At 40.1% G+C, this 13,289-nt stretch overlaps 2 protein-coding genes across 3 annotated transcripts in view; one reads left to right on the top strand and one right to left on the bottom strand.

Annotated features, from left to right (window-relative positions):
- Nucleotides 1–5,453, top strand: part of LOC122329399 (F-box/LRR-repeat protein 7-like) — a 9,254-nt gene extending 3,801 nt beyond the window's left edge. The window contains exon 2 of the mRNA XM_043225600.1: nucleotides 1,666–5,453. Coding sequence (XP_043081535.1) covers nucleotides 1,666–2,402 — 737 coding nt within the window. The 3' untranslated portion in view covers nucleotides 2,403–5,453. The remainder of the gene's footprint in view (nucleotides 1–1,665) is intronic.
- A 1,252-nt stretch (nucleotides 5,454–6,705) lies between these two features.
- Nucleotides 6,706–13,289, bottom strand: part of LOC122329965 (integrin beta-1-like) — a 12,487-nt gene continuing 5,903 nt past the window's right edge. The window contains exons 11-16 of one of the 2 annotated variants that reach the window (XM_043226703.1): nucleotides 12,644–12,882; nucleotides 11,790–12,012; nucleotides 11,269–11,498; nucleotides 10,317–10,483; nucleotides 8,153–8,230; nucleotides 6,706–7,800 (exon numbers count right to left, since the gene is read on the bottom strand). In XM_043226703.1, coding sequence (XP_043082638.1) covers nucleotides 8,153–8,230; nucleotides 10,317–10,483; nucleotides 11,269–11,498; nucleotides 11,790–12,012; nucleotides 12,644–12,882 — 937 coding nt within the window. In that variant the 3' untranslated portion in view covers nucleotides 6,706–7,800. The remainder of the gene's footprint in view (nucleotides 7,801–8,152; nucleotides 8,231–10,316; nucleotides 10,484–11,268; nucleotides 11,499–11,789; nucleotides 12,013–12,643; nucleotides 12,883–13,289) is intronic. The other variant, XM_043226704.1, reaches the window with a different exon arrangement.

Below are 13,289 nucleotides of genomic sequence, written 5' to 3'. Positions count from 1 at the left end.
AATTAAGCCTATTTTAGAAAAACTTTGGTTTATGGAAACTTTTTTTATCTATCTATTTATCAATCTAGATTTTTTTGATTTATTTATTCAGGTAAAAATTTAAATGAAAAAATGGCAAAGTGCAAATAAAGAAAGAAAAATACATGAAATGTAATGCAAATCCTAAATATATTTTAAAATACGACCTCTGAACATTTCTTTCAGCTGCGATTCACGTTTATTTATTTTTAGTATTAAAATTAAATAAAAAATTGAAATTAAAAATTCATACTCCTTAAGGTGAGATATTATATACCACAATACAAATGTAGACTTGCATGGGATATTTAAGGTTTTCAGGTGCTTTTACCATATGTTTATTTATCATATGCATTAGCATGGCACATCCATTACCTGGTCAATGACTAAAACATGTTACGTCTTTGATTATTTTTTAGAGCGCTTGTGATGAATTAGCTGCCATTAAGCATCAGAAAGCCGTGTTTGGTTGTGGATTTATTCAGGGAGTAATTCAAAGTGGTGAAGTTTTTCTGGGAAGGCTGGGAAAAGCATTATGGGATCTAGGACTCACTGCCAGTCTTTCAGTCTTTGGAGGAAGGTGAGGTCTGCTCGGTTTTGAAAGATGGACTGCTAACCTCAAGCAAAGAGCAGAGTCCGTCTGCTGAGTTCATTGTACGAGTCACACACTGTAGTTATTCATCATGCAGAGGGCACAGCATGCGTTCTGCTTTCCACAAGTAATACGCCCTTTGTTGCAAACGTATCCTACATTTCTTGTGGTTACATTTACTCTTTAAAGCAGGTAGTATAACTGTAAAAGGAGCAAAAACAGATACTGCCTGGTTTTTGTTCCATGTGAGGTTTCTGGGTCTTATTTCTTTATTATTTTTCTGTTTTGTCCTATTTTATTTGGCCTTTATTCACTGCATTTCATTCATTCACCTCGATTTGAAAACCTGATGTAGACTCTAAATTTCAGAATTTGAAAGTCGTTTTATTGGACTCTTTTCCTGTTTCCCATGTGACGTTTCCTTTTTCTCAGTGGTCTTTGCAGTTCCAGCGCAGAATCTAGATTTATTGTTCAAAAAGAATCAAAACAACAGGAACTGCTAGCCCTAACCCTAATCCTAACTGCTTAAGGACATCTTTAAAAACAAGATATGGTCTGATAGCTTTATGTAAGATAGGACGAGTAAATAATGCCACCCGTCATAGTTATGCAGACTATATATTGAACTTTTAGGTAACACTTTATAATAACGGCACGCTATGAATCATTAGGTAAGCATTAGTAAATAGTCAGTTTATCCTTTACAAAGCATTGTTCCATTAATATGCATTACAACATTAGTAAGCAGTTCATAAATGCAGTGTTTTGTTCTTGAGCATATCTATACTGTTTATTAATTGTATTTTCATACTTTAGTAACTATACATTTATAGTTTCTAAATTACGTCATTTAGGAATTTTCATTGGTTCGTAAGATTATTTAAAAGCGAATGATTAGTACATTTATAAGCCTCATTATTTAGACGCATGATAATAGTCGCTCAGTGTGTTAATAAATGCTTTAAACTCGGAGCTACACCAGAGTTTGGACAGCCCTGCTGTAACCGTTCCAATCAAAAAGTGCGATTACGATAATATCTCCTTCTTTTTCCTAGGCTGCCCTAAAGTGACCTGCATCAGCCTGACGGAGGAGGCGTCTCTACAGCTCACACCTCTTCATGGACAGCAGATTGGCCTGCAGTATCTGGACATGACGGACTGTTTATCACTGGAGGACGAAGGCTTGAGGACCATTGCGTTTCATTGTCCTCGTCTCACGCACCTGTACCTGCGGCGCTGCAGCCGGCTAACAGACGAGGCCCTGCGACAGCTAGCACTGCACTGCTCTGCTTTACGCGAGCTCAGCCTCAGCGACTGCCATCTGATCGGAGACTTTGGCTTACGTGAGGTTGCTCGCCTCGAGGGCCATCTACGCTATCTGAGCGTGGCTCACTGTATGCGCATAACAGACGTTGGGCTGCGTTACGTAGCTCGCTACTGTCCGCGGCTCCGCTACCTGAATGCACGGGGGTGCGAGGGGCTAACGGACCAGGGTTTGAGCCACTTAGCTCGCAACTGCCCCCGAATGCGGTCTGTAGATGTTGGCCGCTGCCCGCTGGTGTCGGACGCCGGGCTGGAGGTGCTAGCACGTTGCTGCGAAGGCCTACGAAGGCTGAGTCTGAGGGGCTGTGAGAGTTTGACAGGGAGAGGGCTCATGGCGCTAGCAGCGGGATGTCCCGAGCTGCAGTTACTAAACGTACAGGAGTGTGAGGTGCCACCTGAGGCCCTTCGACTGGTCCGACAGCACTGCAGACGCTGTGTAATCGAACACACCATACCTGCTTTCTACTGAGGGAGCAGGTTGGGGACGCCGGAGGTGTCGACCTCTGAAAAACAGGTGTTTATACTTTTTGCATTCCTACGACTGCCTGATGAGAGGCAACGATGTGGATGTGTCTCAAAACCTAGTGCAGAGTCTTTCCTTGCATTCTTTCCTTTCATCCCGGAGGGTGGAAGGAGCTAAGATGCAAGGAAAGAAACTGAGGAAAGGAAACAAGGATGCACAAATTAGAATTGATATGATGTGTTAGCGCCAACACACCTGACCGAAAATAATCTATTAATCCTGACTCTAATTGGTTGGAGCTAAACTCTAGAAGACAGAGGGCTCCGAGGAACAGCACTGTTGCTGTTTCCTAACCCTATTCCTGGAGGCAGACACACAGAAAACATTTATCCATTTATCAATCCAATTCAAGTCTAGGGGTCTCTATTATCAAGCAGATGAATTAGATGAGTAATTATGAAGAGTTAAGAAAAAATGGTACTGCATCTTCACAAAAAGATTTGGAAAACAATCCGACTGAAATTCTGGAGCAGGGGTGTCAAACCCTGGGTTAAGCCACAACACATCTTTCCAGATATTTCTTGTAATCCTAAAGACCTTGGTTAGCTTGTGTTTAAAGAAGAAGAGATCACACCTACTGCAGAGTTTTATAAACCTTTAGCTGGAGGCAACATGTTGGATGTCTTCTTTATCTGACAGTTTGTACTAATGAGCTGATGAGTTGAATCAACTATGTCTGTTTAGGATGAGTTAGCAGATGAGTCTCCATGAAATGGATTGGGAAACACTAGTCTTCTGCCTTCTGAAACTCTGGGGCAAATCATTAGTATCAAACCTCACCTGCAGAGTTTAACATTCCTGCCCAGAAGCTTCTAGTGATCTTAAAGACCTTGATTAGTTTGTTCAAATGTATGTATTTTGGGTTGGATCTCACCACTCACTATCTCCTGCATTGTTTTCCTACCTTGTTCCCAGAGGCACACCGATAGTCTACATTTTTGACGTCTTCCTTATCTGACCTGACCTGTTTCATTTCTGGGAGTCTCTACCAGTGTTGAGGTGCATTTGATTAGGAAGAGTTGAAAAATGTGTACTGTTTGGGAAACACTGGTGTCCTTCCAACTGAAATTCTGAAGCAACTCGATGTCAAACCCTGCTCCTGGAGGATCACTGTTCTGCAGGGTTTAGCTCCAACTCACCTGCCAGGAATGTTCTAGTGATACTAAATATCATGACAAGCTTTTTCAGATGTGTTTAATTCAGGAGATAAACTTTACTGGAAGGTAGCCCTCCGGGAGCAGGATAAAACACACCTCTGTTGAAAAATCCATCCTATCCTGGTTATACATGTTTTGAAGCATGGCTGCTTGGTTTGAACTGGTTTAAGCTGGTAAAATGGCCATGAGATGGCTTAATCTGGTCATGTGGTGGTAATGAGCTGGGTGGAGCTACACTGTAAAAAAAAATTAGCAAAACTGGTAGATATGGTTGCCGGAATTCAACCGCAAAAAAAAACGGTAACGTTTTAGGTTTTACATTAAATTTACAGTTAAATTATTTAAATAACAGTTAAGTAATTTCATTAACTGATAAAATGTTAATATACCAACCCATTAAAGTACTGAAATCTGTTTTAAATACACTGATAGACACCAAATACAGGTGGTGATGAGAAAGTCACATGATGAACCAGAGCCCATTCACAAGCAGCAACAAATTCACACAAAATTTGAAATGCAATGCAGGGGATTCTGGGAATGGCAGTTTTTTGGGAATGGCAAGGTTTTACCTGTAAAATGTACAGGAATTGAAATATTTAACAGGTTTTTACTATAGCATTCATGGTCATTTTTTACAGTGCAGCTCATGACTAGCTAAGAACTCTCTTAAACCAGCTCACAACCATCTTGAAAGAGACATATCGTAAAAAGGTAAAAAGACTTTTCCAGGTTTTCAGTGCTATAATCCGACTCTTACCAACCAAGGAAATGTGAAAAAGATTAATCCAGTAACTTTGTTTTGGTAAGTCTTTTTCTGCAAGCCTCTAAAAAAACAATCATGTCTGCCTTTGCTCCCTCACCGACGTTGAAAAGGGATCTTATTGTAATATTACCTCCCCTTAATCTGTAAGTTTCCACCCACAGCACCATCATTTAGATTTTGCAAGCGACAACAGTGTACAGTACCAGTTTTAATGCCATGGTGAAAGTTTGAGCAAGACACACTAACTGTTCTAGATTTAGACAATATGTCTCAAGCTCAAACCCGTAGCCATGCTTCATAACATACCTAACCAGCACATGCTAGGACCTGACCTAGTGAGTTTCCTTGTCCCTGGAGGGACACCAACAGCGTGCATTTTGGATATGTCCCTTATCTGACTCATGAATTTGAAGTCTTAGAGTTAATGAGTATCAACTGTGCTCCACTAACAGGCCTGGGAAACACTGGCCTCCTGGTGCTACCTCGAGCACTTACATGCACACTTATCAGTAGCGTGTCAAAGGAAGATCATTAGATTTTGAGACACATCTTGTGTGCAATGTTGCTTCTTGCAGAGCTGTACCATGCTCTTTGTAATTAAAAACTACATGACATATAGCATAATATTTATCACATGAAAGAGATGCATTATATTGTCACTGTACGTCACTAGTAAGCTGGTGTCTTCTGAATTATGTTTATTTTGGGTTGCGTTTTCTACAAAAGCTCTTTGGCTTGTCATCCAGAGTCCGTCTATTACAGTACTTTTGATAACATACTATTACTACTTGCTTTTTAAGTAGTGATTAAGATTTTTCTCTTTGGGCGAACTATTCGTGAAGTAAAACTGATATCTGCTTTCAAGAGACCATCTTGGTTCAAAATAAATAGAAAAATATGGGCATTTGCACTTTAAAGGGCATTACTGACAGAATCTCAAAATGATCTAAAAGTCTTAAGTCTTTTATCCCAGATAACGCTAGTCAAGGATTACGTGAGATTTGTAAAGGTTTCATTTTGTGAAAGCAATATGTTGCTGCTAAAAACACTCAATAAAGGGCTACTTATTTAAAATGTTTTCTTTCATTTGTTGTATCTACGAACAAGCGGGAAGGTGACAGGTATAACACATACTATGCAAACGAATGAAGGTTGCTTTGGCCGGTGTGCTGTAGTGAATAACAGTATCCTCGGAAGAAAAAATGCTTCCATACGGGAAGGTTGAGGCGTCCAGATGTCAGTTGTTTGACAGATTAGCTATGTTTGACTGAGATATATCCTTCAGAGGATCCAAAGTCTCGCTCGTTCACACCGATGAGCTCAGCGACGCTTACTTTATGACTTTCCCAGTAAATAAATCCTTAGCAAGAACCATTAACAGCTGTACCTAAGAACATCTCGAGTCAGACGTGCATTAACCTCATGATAACCATAATCGTAACTTATTTGAGCTGTTAGCATGAATCACTACTATACAAACAAACGGATCACGAAATGGCAAGGAGGAAATCGATGACTCAGCGAGACGGATGGTAAATATGTGGTTGTTGTTGCAGCTGAGTCACACAAAACCTCATTTTGCTCGCATGGCTAGGAAAAAACTAGCGCTCTCTATATGAAAAAGGGTAATACGTAGTGTTGTCTGTGCTCTTGGATAGGACAAAACTCATTGCTGACATGCATTAGATAAGTACAATTAGTAAGAGGCTGTATCTAATATAAAGCTAGTGAGTTCTCAGTCATGTGGTCTGGTGTAATTGAACAGAAGACTCAGTCTGTATAAAGCGGTCAGTTATTGTTCTGTGTTCACAGTCTAGTCTGTTATGAATGACACCGATTCAGTCTTTCTGTATTTACTATCTGCTGCTGCCCTCTGTTGGTTAATATCCGTTTCTGTATTTAATTTACGCTCATAACGGAGGACTAGTGCTACTTCCACATACAAATATTCATACTAACAGCATACGGTTTAGAACAACGGTTATTAAACCTCTTTATATGGCATGTTTCGTGCAAAGAGTAATAATCTTACAAATCAATATGGATATTTTGTACACAAATTTTAATAGCATTTTCAATACAAATGTTAATAAATGTCAACTTTAGGTAATCCAGTCAGATAATGAGTCAGGAAAGAGATTGATTGCACGTCTTAGATCATCCTGCTGCATATACACAAGAGAAAAACATGGTATATTATGCTATTCTGAAGTTATATTATAGAAGTCATAATAATAAACCATTAAGTGACGTTCAGAAAAGCGTGTTTTTTCTCTTAATATTGATATGAGCACATGTATAAGTTTGAAAGAAAGACATGAGCGCAGTCTTTTAGATTTTGTTTTAATAAATAAATTCAAAATTGCAATATTGAGAAAACCAGAAAAAGGCACTTAAAAAAAAGCTACTCAAGCTGGTGGATTGGGTTGGTTGCAGGCCATCTTTTCATCATCCTTCAGCTTGACATTTAAACGACCGCATCTCCTGATTACTTCCAGGGAAAATAATTCAATATAAAAGGGTCGATGTACCTTTGAGCATATGATATGAACATTTGAGCACAAGACTACGTTCTAATTCTTTTCTCTCTCCAGATAATTGTCGTAACAACAAAGAGCTTCATCTCCGATTTCAAATATGCAACACTCATTTTTTTCCTTCATTTAAAATGTACTAATTAAACATATTTGAAAACGGTGCTCATTTTTAATGAGCGGTTTAAGGACATTTGGCTACAAACTACAGGATATCACCTGAATACACTGATACTCGTCAAGAGCCACATAATAATAAAACAAATAATCCATCATAACATAATACACAGACATTTTCAGTTAAACACAAAACACGTGCCATAATGATTTTCTAAGAGCAACAATAAGTGGGAAATAAGTGGCAAACAAACGTTTTTGGCATATAAAGCATGATCTGACAGTAAATTAATATGCATAGATTATTAGCATATAAACCAAACTTGCACCAGCCGAAAAAAAAAACAGTTTCTTATGCCAACATACAACTGATAAAGAAGTTTGATTGCAGAAAGAACATGGAATATAGACAAATTCATGAGATGATTTTCAAATGGTATTTCATGAGTTTTCGCAATATTCAGGGTGGGATTTAAAGCAACCCTTTGCAATGAATCACTTGATGCAAAAGCAGTTTAAAAAGAGCGATGCAAATAAAAAGACTATACACACTGTACACGTTTGCCAGGGATGAGAAGCAGCAAGTCCTTCGTAAAATACCGCTACAAAGCTACAATACTGTTCTAAGAGAATGACATACAATGAGAAAATAAACTGCAAACCTATCCCTTCCAGAACATTCACGTGTGTGATACCCATGTCCATTATTTGCCTTCATACTTGGGGTTGATCACAGTTGTGACGGCGCTCTTGTAGATGGGGTTCTCTCCCTGAGAAACACAAAAACCTGATGTTAAAAGCAAGAAAGAAATACACAGCACAGTTCAACTTCAATGCACGTACACCCCAAGAAAGTGCAATAAACCTCGATTTGTAAAAAACACGTGCAGCTATATATTACTTGTGTATACATATATTTTGATGAACTTTAATAACCAGTGAACCAAACCAAAATATTAAGTGAAGTAGCTATGACACAGCAGTCAGATGCTCATGCTGTAGGCAATTAGTGATTTATACCTTAATCGATCTATAAATATATCAAATGGTGGTCAGGTGCGCACACACACACACACACACACACAGAAAAAAGCCGTGCAGAAAGAGAAGAGGTATACAAACTTATAGAGCCACAGCTTTACGTCCATAGTTTGGGTTCTTGAATTTATTAATAGGGCTCTTGTAAATAGGATTCTCTGTCTGAGAGTGGACAGGGACAGACAACAGATCAACCACAGATGAAGCAACAGAAGAGCTGAAATTATGGACAACAAATGGAGAATGAAAAAGATGGAGATCATAGAGAGGTGGAAAAAAGGTTTCATGAGAATCAAGGGAAAGGGAGCCGAAGCATGCATGTGGAGTGTAAATGAAGATGGAATAGAAGATAAAATAAAATGCATAAAACATGGTTAAAAAAAATCCCATCATCTGCCACTAAAAACCTTGTATTTAAGTTAAATTTCACTTTAATTTAATATAGTCCTAAATGAGCTATTTGTGTTAAATTATATTATAAATTAGTATATAAAAGTTTTATGTAATGAGTGAATCTTATGAAATTAGAATAAATAAAAAATAATAATAATTGGGTTGAACCTGAACCTGAAAGGCTAGCAGGTCCCCTACCCTCTTGATGGAGGCCAGAGCAAGCAGGAGCACAGTCTTCCTTCAGAAAGAACTTCAGCTCGACTGCTCGCAAAGCCTCAAACGGGCCCTGAGCACTAGAGACAGGTCCCAAGAGGACCTCTAAGGAACCTGATGATCAGAGCCTGCTTTTGCTGGAGTGATGGGGTCAGCTACCCGCGCCCCATCCAGGGACCAGATGTGAAGTTTCCAGAAGATCCTTCCTTGGGGTCAGGGAGTAAAATGAGGGTTTTCTGGAGAGACAACAGGTCTCACTCCCCGATGCAGCAATCAACATCTGGTCACCGGGTGGAGCACCACGGCTGGTACGCTCCCTCTAGAGGCCCAACACGTTCTAATGACAGCTCAACTGTTTACAGGGTGCAAGAGAAGAGATGGTGGTTGGATGGTTTGCCACCACTGTGCTAGCGCCTGAAGTGGTCCTCGTCTGTCTGCAGCCAGGACACCAACCATATCAAGGCAACGGCACAAAGCTCTGCTCCTCTTCAAGGTAACAGAGCCTGCCCTGCAACTCCAAAATGCTCATCTTCCCACAGTGAGAAGATGACTCATCCACAAATGCTCAATGTCCAGACACGTGATTGCGACCAGCGCCGGGTAATGACGGCATCCAGAATCGCACGGGTGATATTTTGTATCAAGCAGCCCCACATCGACTTCTAAGACATAACATCAATTTTACCAGACGTAACGTCATCTTTAAAAAGACACACCCTCGAATGCTCTTTTAAGGAAAAAGCTCTTTTGAGCGCACAGAGGAGATGGTCACCTGCAGCACAAATACCCAACACAGGAAAAGAGCTCAGAAGAGCATGCCGAACTAGTTCAATCTTCTTCTCCCAGTAATCAGGAGCTAAACGATGCGATCACTCGACTCCGAAGCGACGAGCTGAACCTGCGCTGCACCTGCTGCCTACTTATACTCACGCCGTGATCAGCGGCAGACGGACGCAATCATCGCATGCCAGTTTAGATTACACTTTCTCTCTGTGGGAGATCCCAATTCATTCTGACCTTTTAACACTACAGATAATTAAAGGATAATATTAGAATTAAAATCAAGTGCATTTTTTATGATTAAAATATGACAATATTTCATTACATTTCATTAAAACTATATTATCTGCAATTACATATTTTAAAAATATACATTTGAGAACTAAAAGTACACCATGTTATGGGTCTGTTGTTTTTCCTTTCTATTTTTACAGGTTAACTGGATCCAACTGTTATCAATCGCAAACTGGATCATTTACAGACCTGCATCCTTCAACATCCTGCATTTCAGCTCGGCTGGACCTTTTGCCATATTGTCAATTTTAGTTTAATTCTGTTAATTAGTGCTCATTCGGTACAATTAAGCACACTTCTTTTCCGCGTGTGCACACCGATCTGCTCAGAAAGTGAGCCAGCAGAGGGCAGCAGTGCTTTGTTCTGACTGACCGCCAGCGGCCCACGACACACCCAGAAAATCCAGAGGCCTCTGCTTCACTTCCACAGCTGCCCTAAAACCCAGACGAATACCAAAACCACACTTCTGTGTTGGAATGTCGGAAAGTTTAAAAACAAAAACGTCAAAGTTTTAAAGCACAAATAAAGGATTTCTCGGTCCACTTTAAAAGCGTTTTTTTGTTCATACCGTGTCCCACTTGGCGTTCATCTTCTCCTTCTCAAACTTGGCGAACTCGCGGCGGTCGTGAATGATCATGAGCAGCTTCCAGATCAGGAGCAGAGCTAGACCAATCAGAACGATGCCTGTGACCACGCCTGCTACAATCGGAATGATGTCAGGACCCGCCGGACACTCTGTCAAACCAATCACACGTCAGTTCAGTAAAGGGGTCACATGACCATGCAAAAAAATCATTTTGTGTACTTGGTGTAATGTATGAGTTCTCATTACTTTCCAGATACTGTGCATTATCGTTTCTCCTGCCTTTCAGTAATCAGTATTTTGAAAAGTGACCACGCTCTTATTCACATCTAAATGTCTTTCTTTCTGTATAATTGTCTTATATGACTACATTCCCGAAAGCAACGGCTGCATCTGCTGTGTTTCGTTGAATGAAGTGTTTCAGTCTATATCTGGGTTTAAGACTTAAAGGAGCACGCCAGGTTTTTTGAAAATAGGCTAATTTTACAACTCACCTAGAATTAAACAGTTGAGTTTTACCGTATTACCGTTGCGCTGCGTATTATCACTGCGCCTGCTGCAGCTACGGTACGACAGCAAAGTTTCTCAATTAAAACTTTTCATTTCCCATCATTATCTTAGTACACAATGTAACAAGAGTGCAGTTTTAAATATTGAAGCTTTGGTCATTTTTGGGGAGTTGGAAAATGAGCCTATTTCCCAAAAAAAAAGTGTTCTGTTCCTTTAAAGGTCCAGAATTTTCAATACGCAGTTTTTTCTCTTCATTTTCATCATGCTTTCCTATCAAAATGGCTGCTAGGGATGTGAAAATGCCGAAAATAACACAGCTTGTAACACTTCAAATAAAAAAGGAAGACTAACTGGTTTCGTGTGACCCCTCAAAGCAAACTCAGGGATTTAAACAGCGGCTCTTCTCCGTACTGATACGAAGCCTCACCTAAAGTCTCCACCACGTGGACCTCCTTCTCCGTGTTGTTGACGGCGTAGGTGTAGTAGAACCAGCAGTCGTTGGCGTCTCTCTCCTTGCAGTGCATGAGGGGGAAGGCCTGCACCGGTTGAGGGAGTTTATATCTGTCCTTCACCTTGATGAGGTTGAAGTAGCTGCAGTCTCTCTCACAAGTGTCTTTCTTCTCTCCTGTCCCGAACGCCTTGCACTGCACACACTCCCTGAGACGGGAAAGAGCCGTTAACACCGCAAGCTCAAGTGTGGACGGTCAAACCTATCGGTGTTATTACAAGGATATGCACACGCAGCAGGGTGCGCCTTACAATGAAGTGTCTACCTGTTCTAATACTACTATAGGGGCCTATAATAAAAAATAATAATGAAACAAATCTGAAAATATATTTTAAAATAATGGCCACATATATTTTGCTGTGTAAGTGGTAAGCAGCATATCAAACGTCTCTGAAGCTGTGCATGTACTGAATGTATATGCGTGCTTGTTCTCCACTGACTTGTGCTCAGTGCAGACCCCGGGGCAGGTGGGGCAGATCTCACAGGTGGGCCCCTGGAACTTGGGGTCGGTGCACCTGCAGGTCCCGCACTCACAGATCCCCCGGCCGTTACAGATCTGCTTGTTGGAGGCTAGGCAGGTGGAGGTGTCCAGGGAGCAGTCGCAGGCGCTTCCCGTGTAGTTAGCGTCACAGATGCACACCCTGCACTCACAGCGGCCGTGTCCTGCACAAAAACACACCGTCATCACAGTTCTGTCAGACATCGGCAACATCATGTGCTCGGGAGGATACTCGAAAAATATAACGAATCACTCGCCACTAAATACTGTGCAAATTCTCTCCGAAAACTATTCATTATTGATAATATTCTGGTAATATGCATGCTAATAAGCGAGACCCTAAAATGAAGTTGTTAAATCCACTACTAGTAGTATTGTACTGTATGTACACAGTATTAAGGTCAATTACATAAGAAGTAACTGTAATTAAATTACTTTTTCAAGGGACAAGTAATTAAATTACAGCACCTAATTATATCCAACCCTTGAAATAATCAATAATCATCATTATTATTATTATTGTTTTAAACGTTTATGAAGAAATGTGTGTTTTATGTTTGGCGTGAAGGAAACAGGAAGTTAAATGCTCTGGTCCTGTGACAATTTGCACTAAACATGCACATATTTAACCGAGGCCCTTGATTTTTTTCCATATTTGTTAATATATTTTATATTAAATATCTCACTTTGTACTGAATAAAAAAATAACTATTTTATTTGGTTAAAACGATTCACAGCAGATTGTTTCCCCTGTTAACGAGCTGTGGAGTGACGTATAGCTTCCTGTTTGCGTACCTCCGCAGAGTTTATTATTGGAGCGGTCGCAGTTGAAGTTGTCGCACTCGCAGAATTTGCCGCTGTAGCGTTCTTCAGGATTGTCCCTCTTCTTGCACTCGCAGGTGCCACACACACACTCGCCGTTGTTGCTGCAGATGTCCGTGCCGTTGTCCTTGCGGCAGTTCTTGTCCAGGTCTTCGGTGGACACCTCGTCTTTTCGACATTCACACTGCCTGCCCACTCGTCCCTTATTACACCTGAGAGAGTACACGGCTCACATTTACATCAACTACATGTTCATGGGTCAAAGACGAAAAGCATCGAAACAATGGACGTTTATTATAGCTTTTATGCTGTGCATTACAATGCGTCCAGCTTCATTATATACATTTTTTTCCTGATCAACATTGTGATATTTTTTTATAGACGTGTGTTGTCTTTAAATTTATGCCGATTTATTTTCAGATATTCAAATCATTGTGTAAGAGACACAATCATCTGAATACCTGGAATCTGAGAGTGCAAAAAAAATTACATCTAAATACTGAGAAAACACCTTTAAAATTGTCCATGTTTTTGAGATTAATTGAAAAGCAAAATTTTAAAAAACCCCAGAAGTTTAAGATTTGACTAAAAATAAATGAGAGACAATTAGATATAATAT

Source organism: Puntigrus tetrazona, chromosome 24, assembly GCF_018831695.1.
Source record: "Puntigrus tetrazona isolate hp1 chromosome 24, ASM1883169v1, whole genome shotgun sequence".
In the NCBI taxonomy this organism is placed as follows: Eukaryota; Metazoa; Chordata; class Actinopteri; order Cypriniformes; family Cyprinidae; genus Puntigrus; species Puntigrus tetrazona.
Note: the sequence above shows the minus strand (reverse complement) of the source record. Positions and strands in the feature narration are given on the sequence as shown.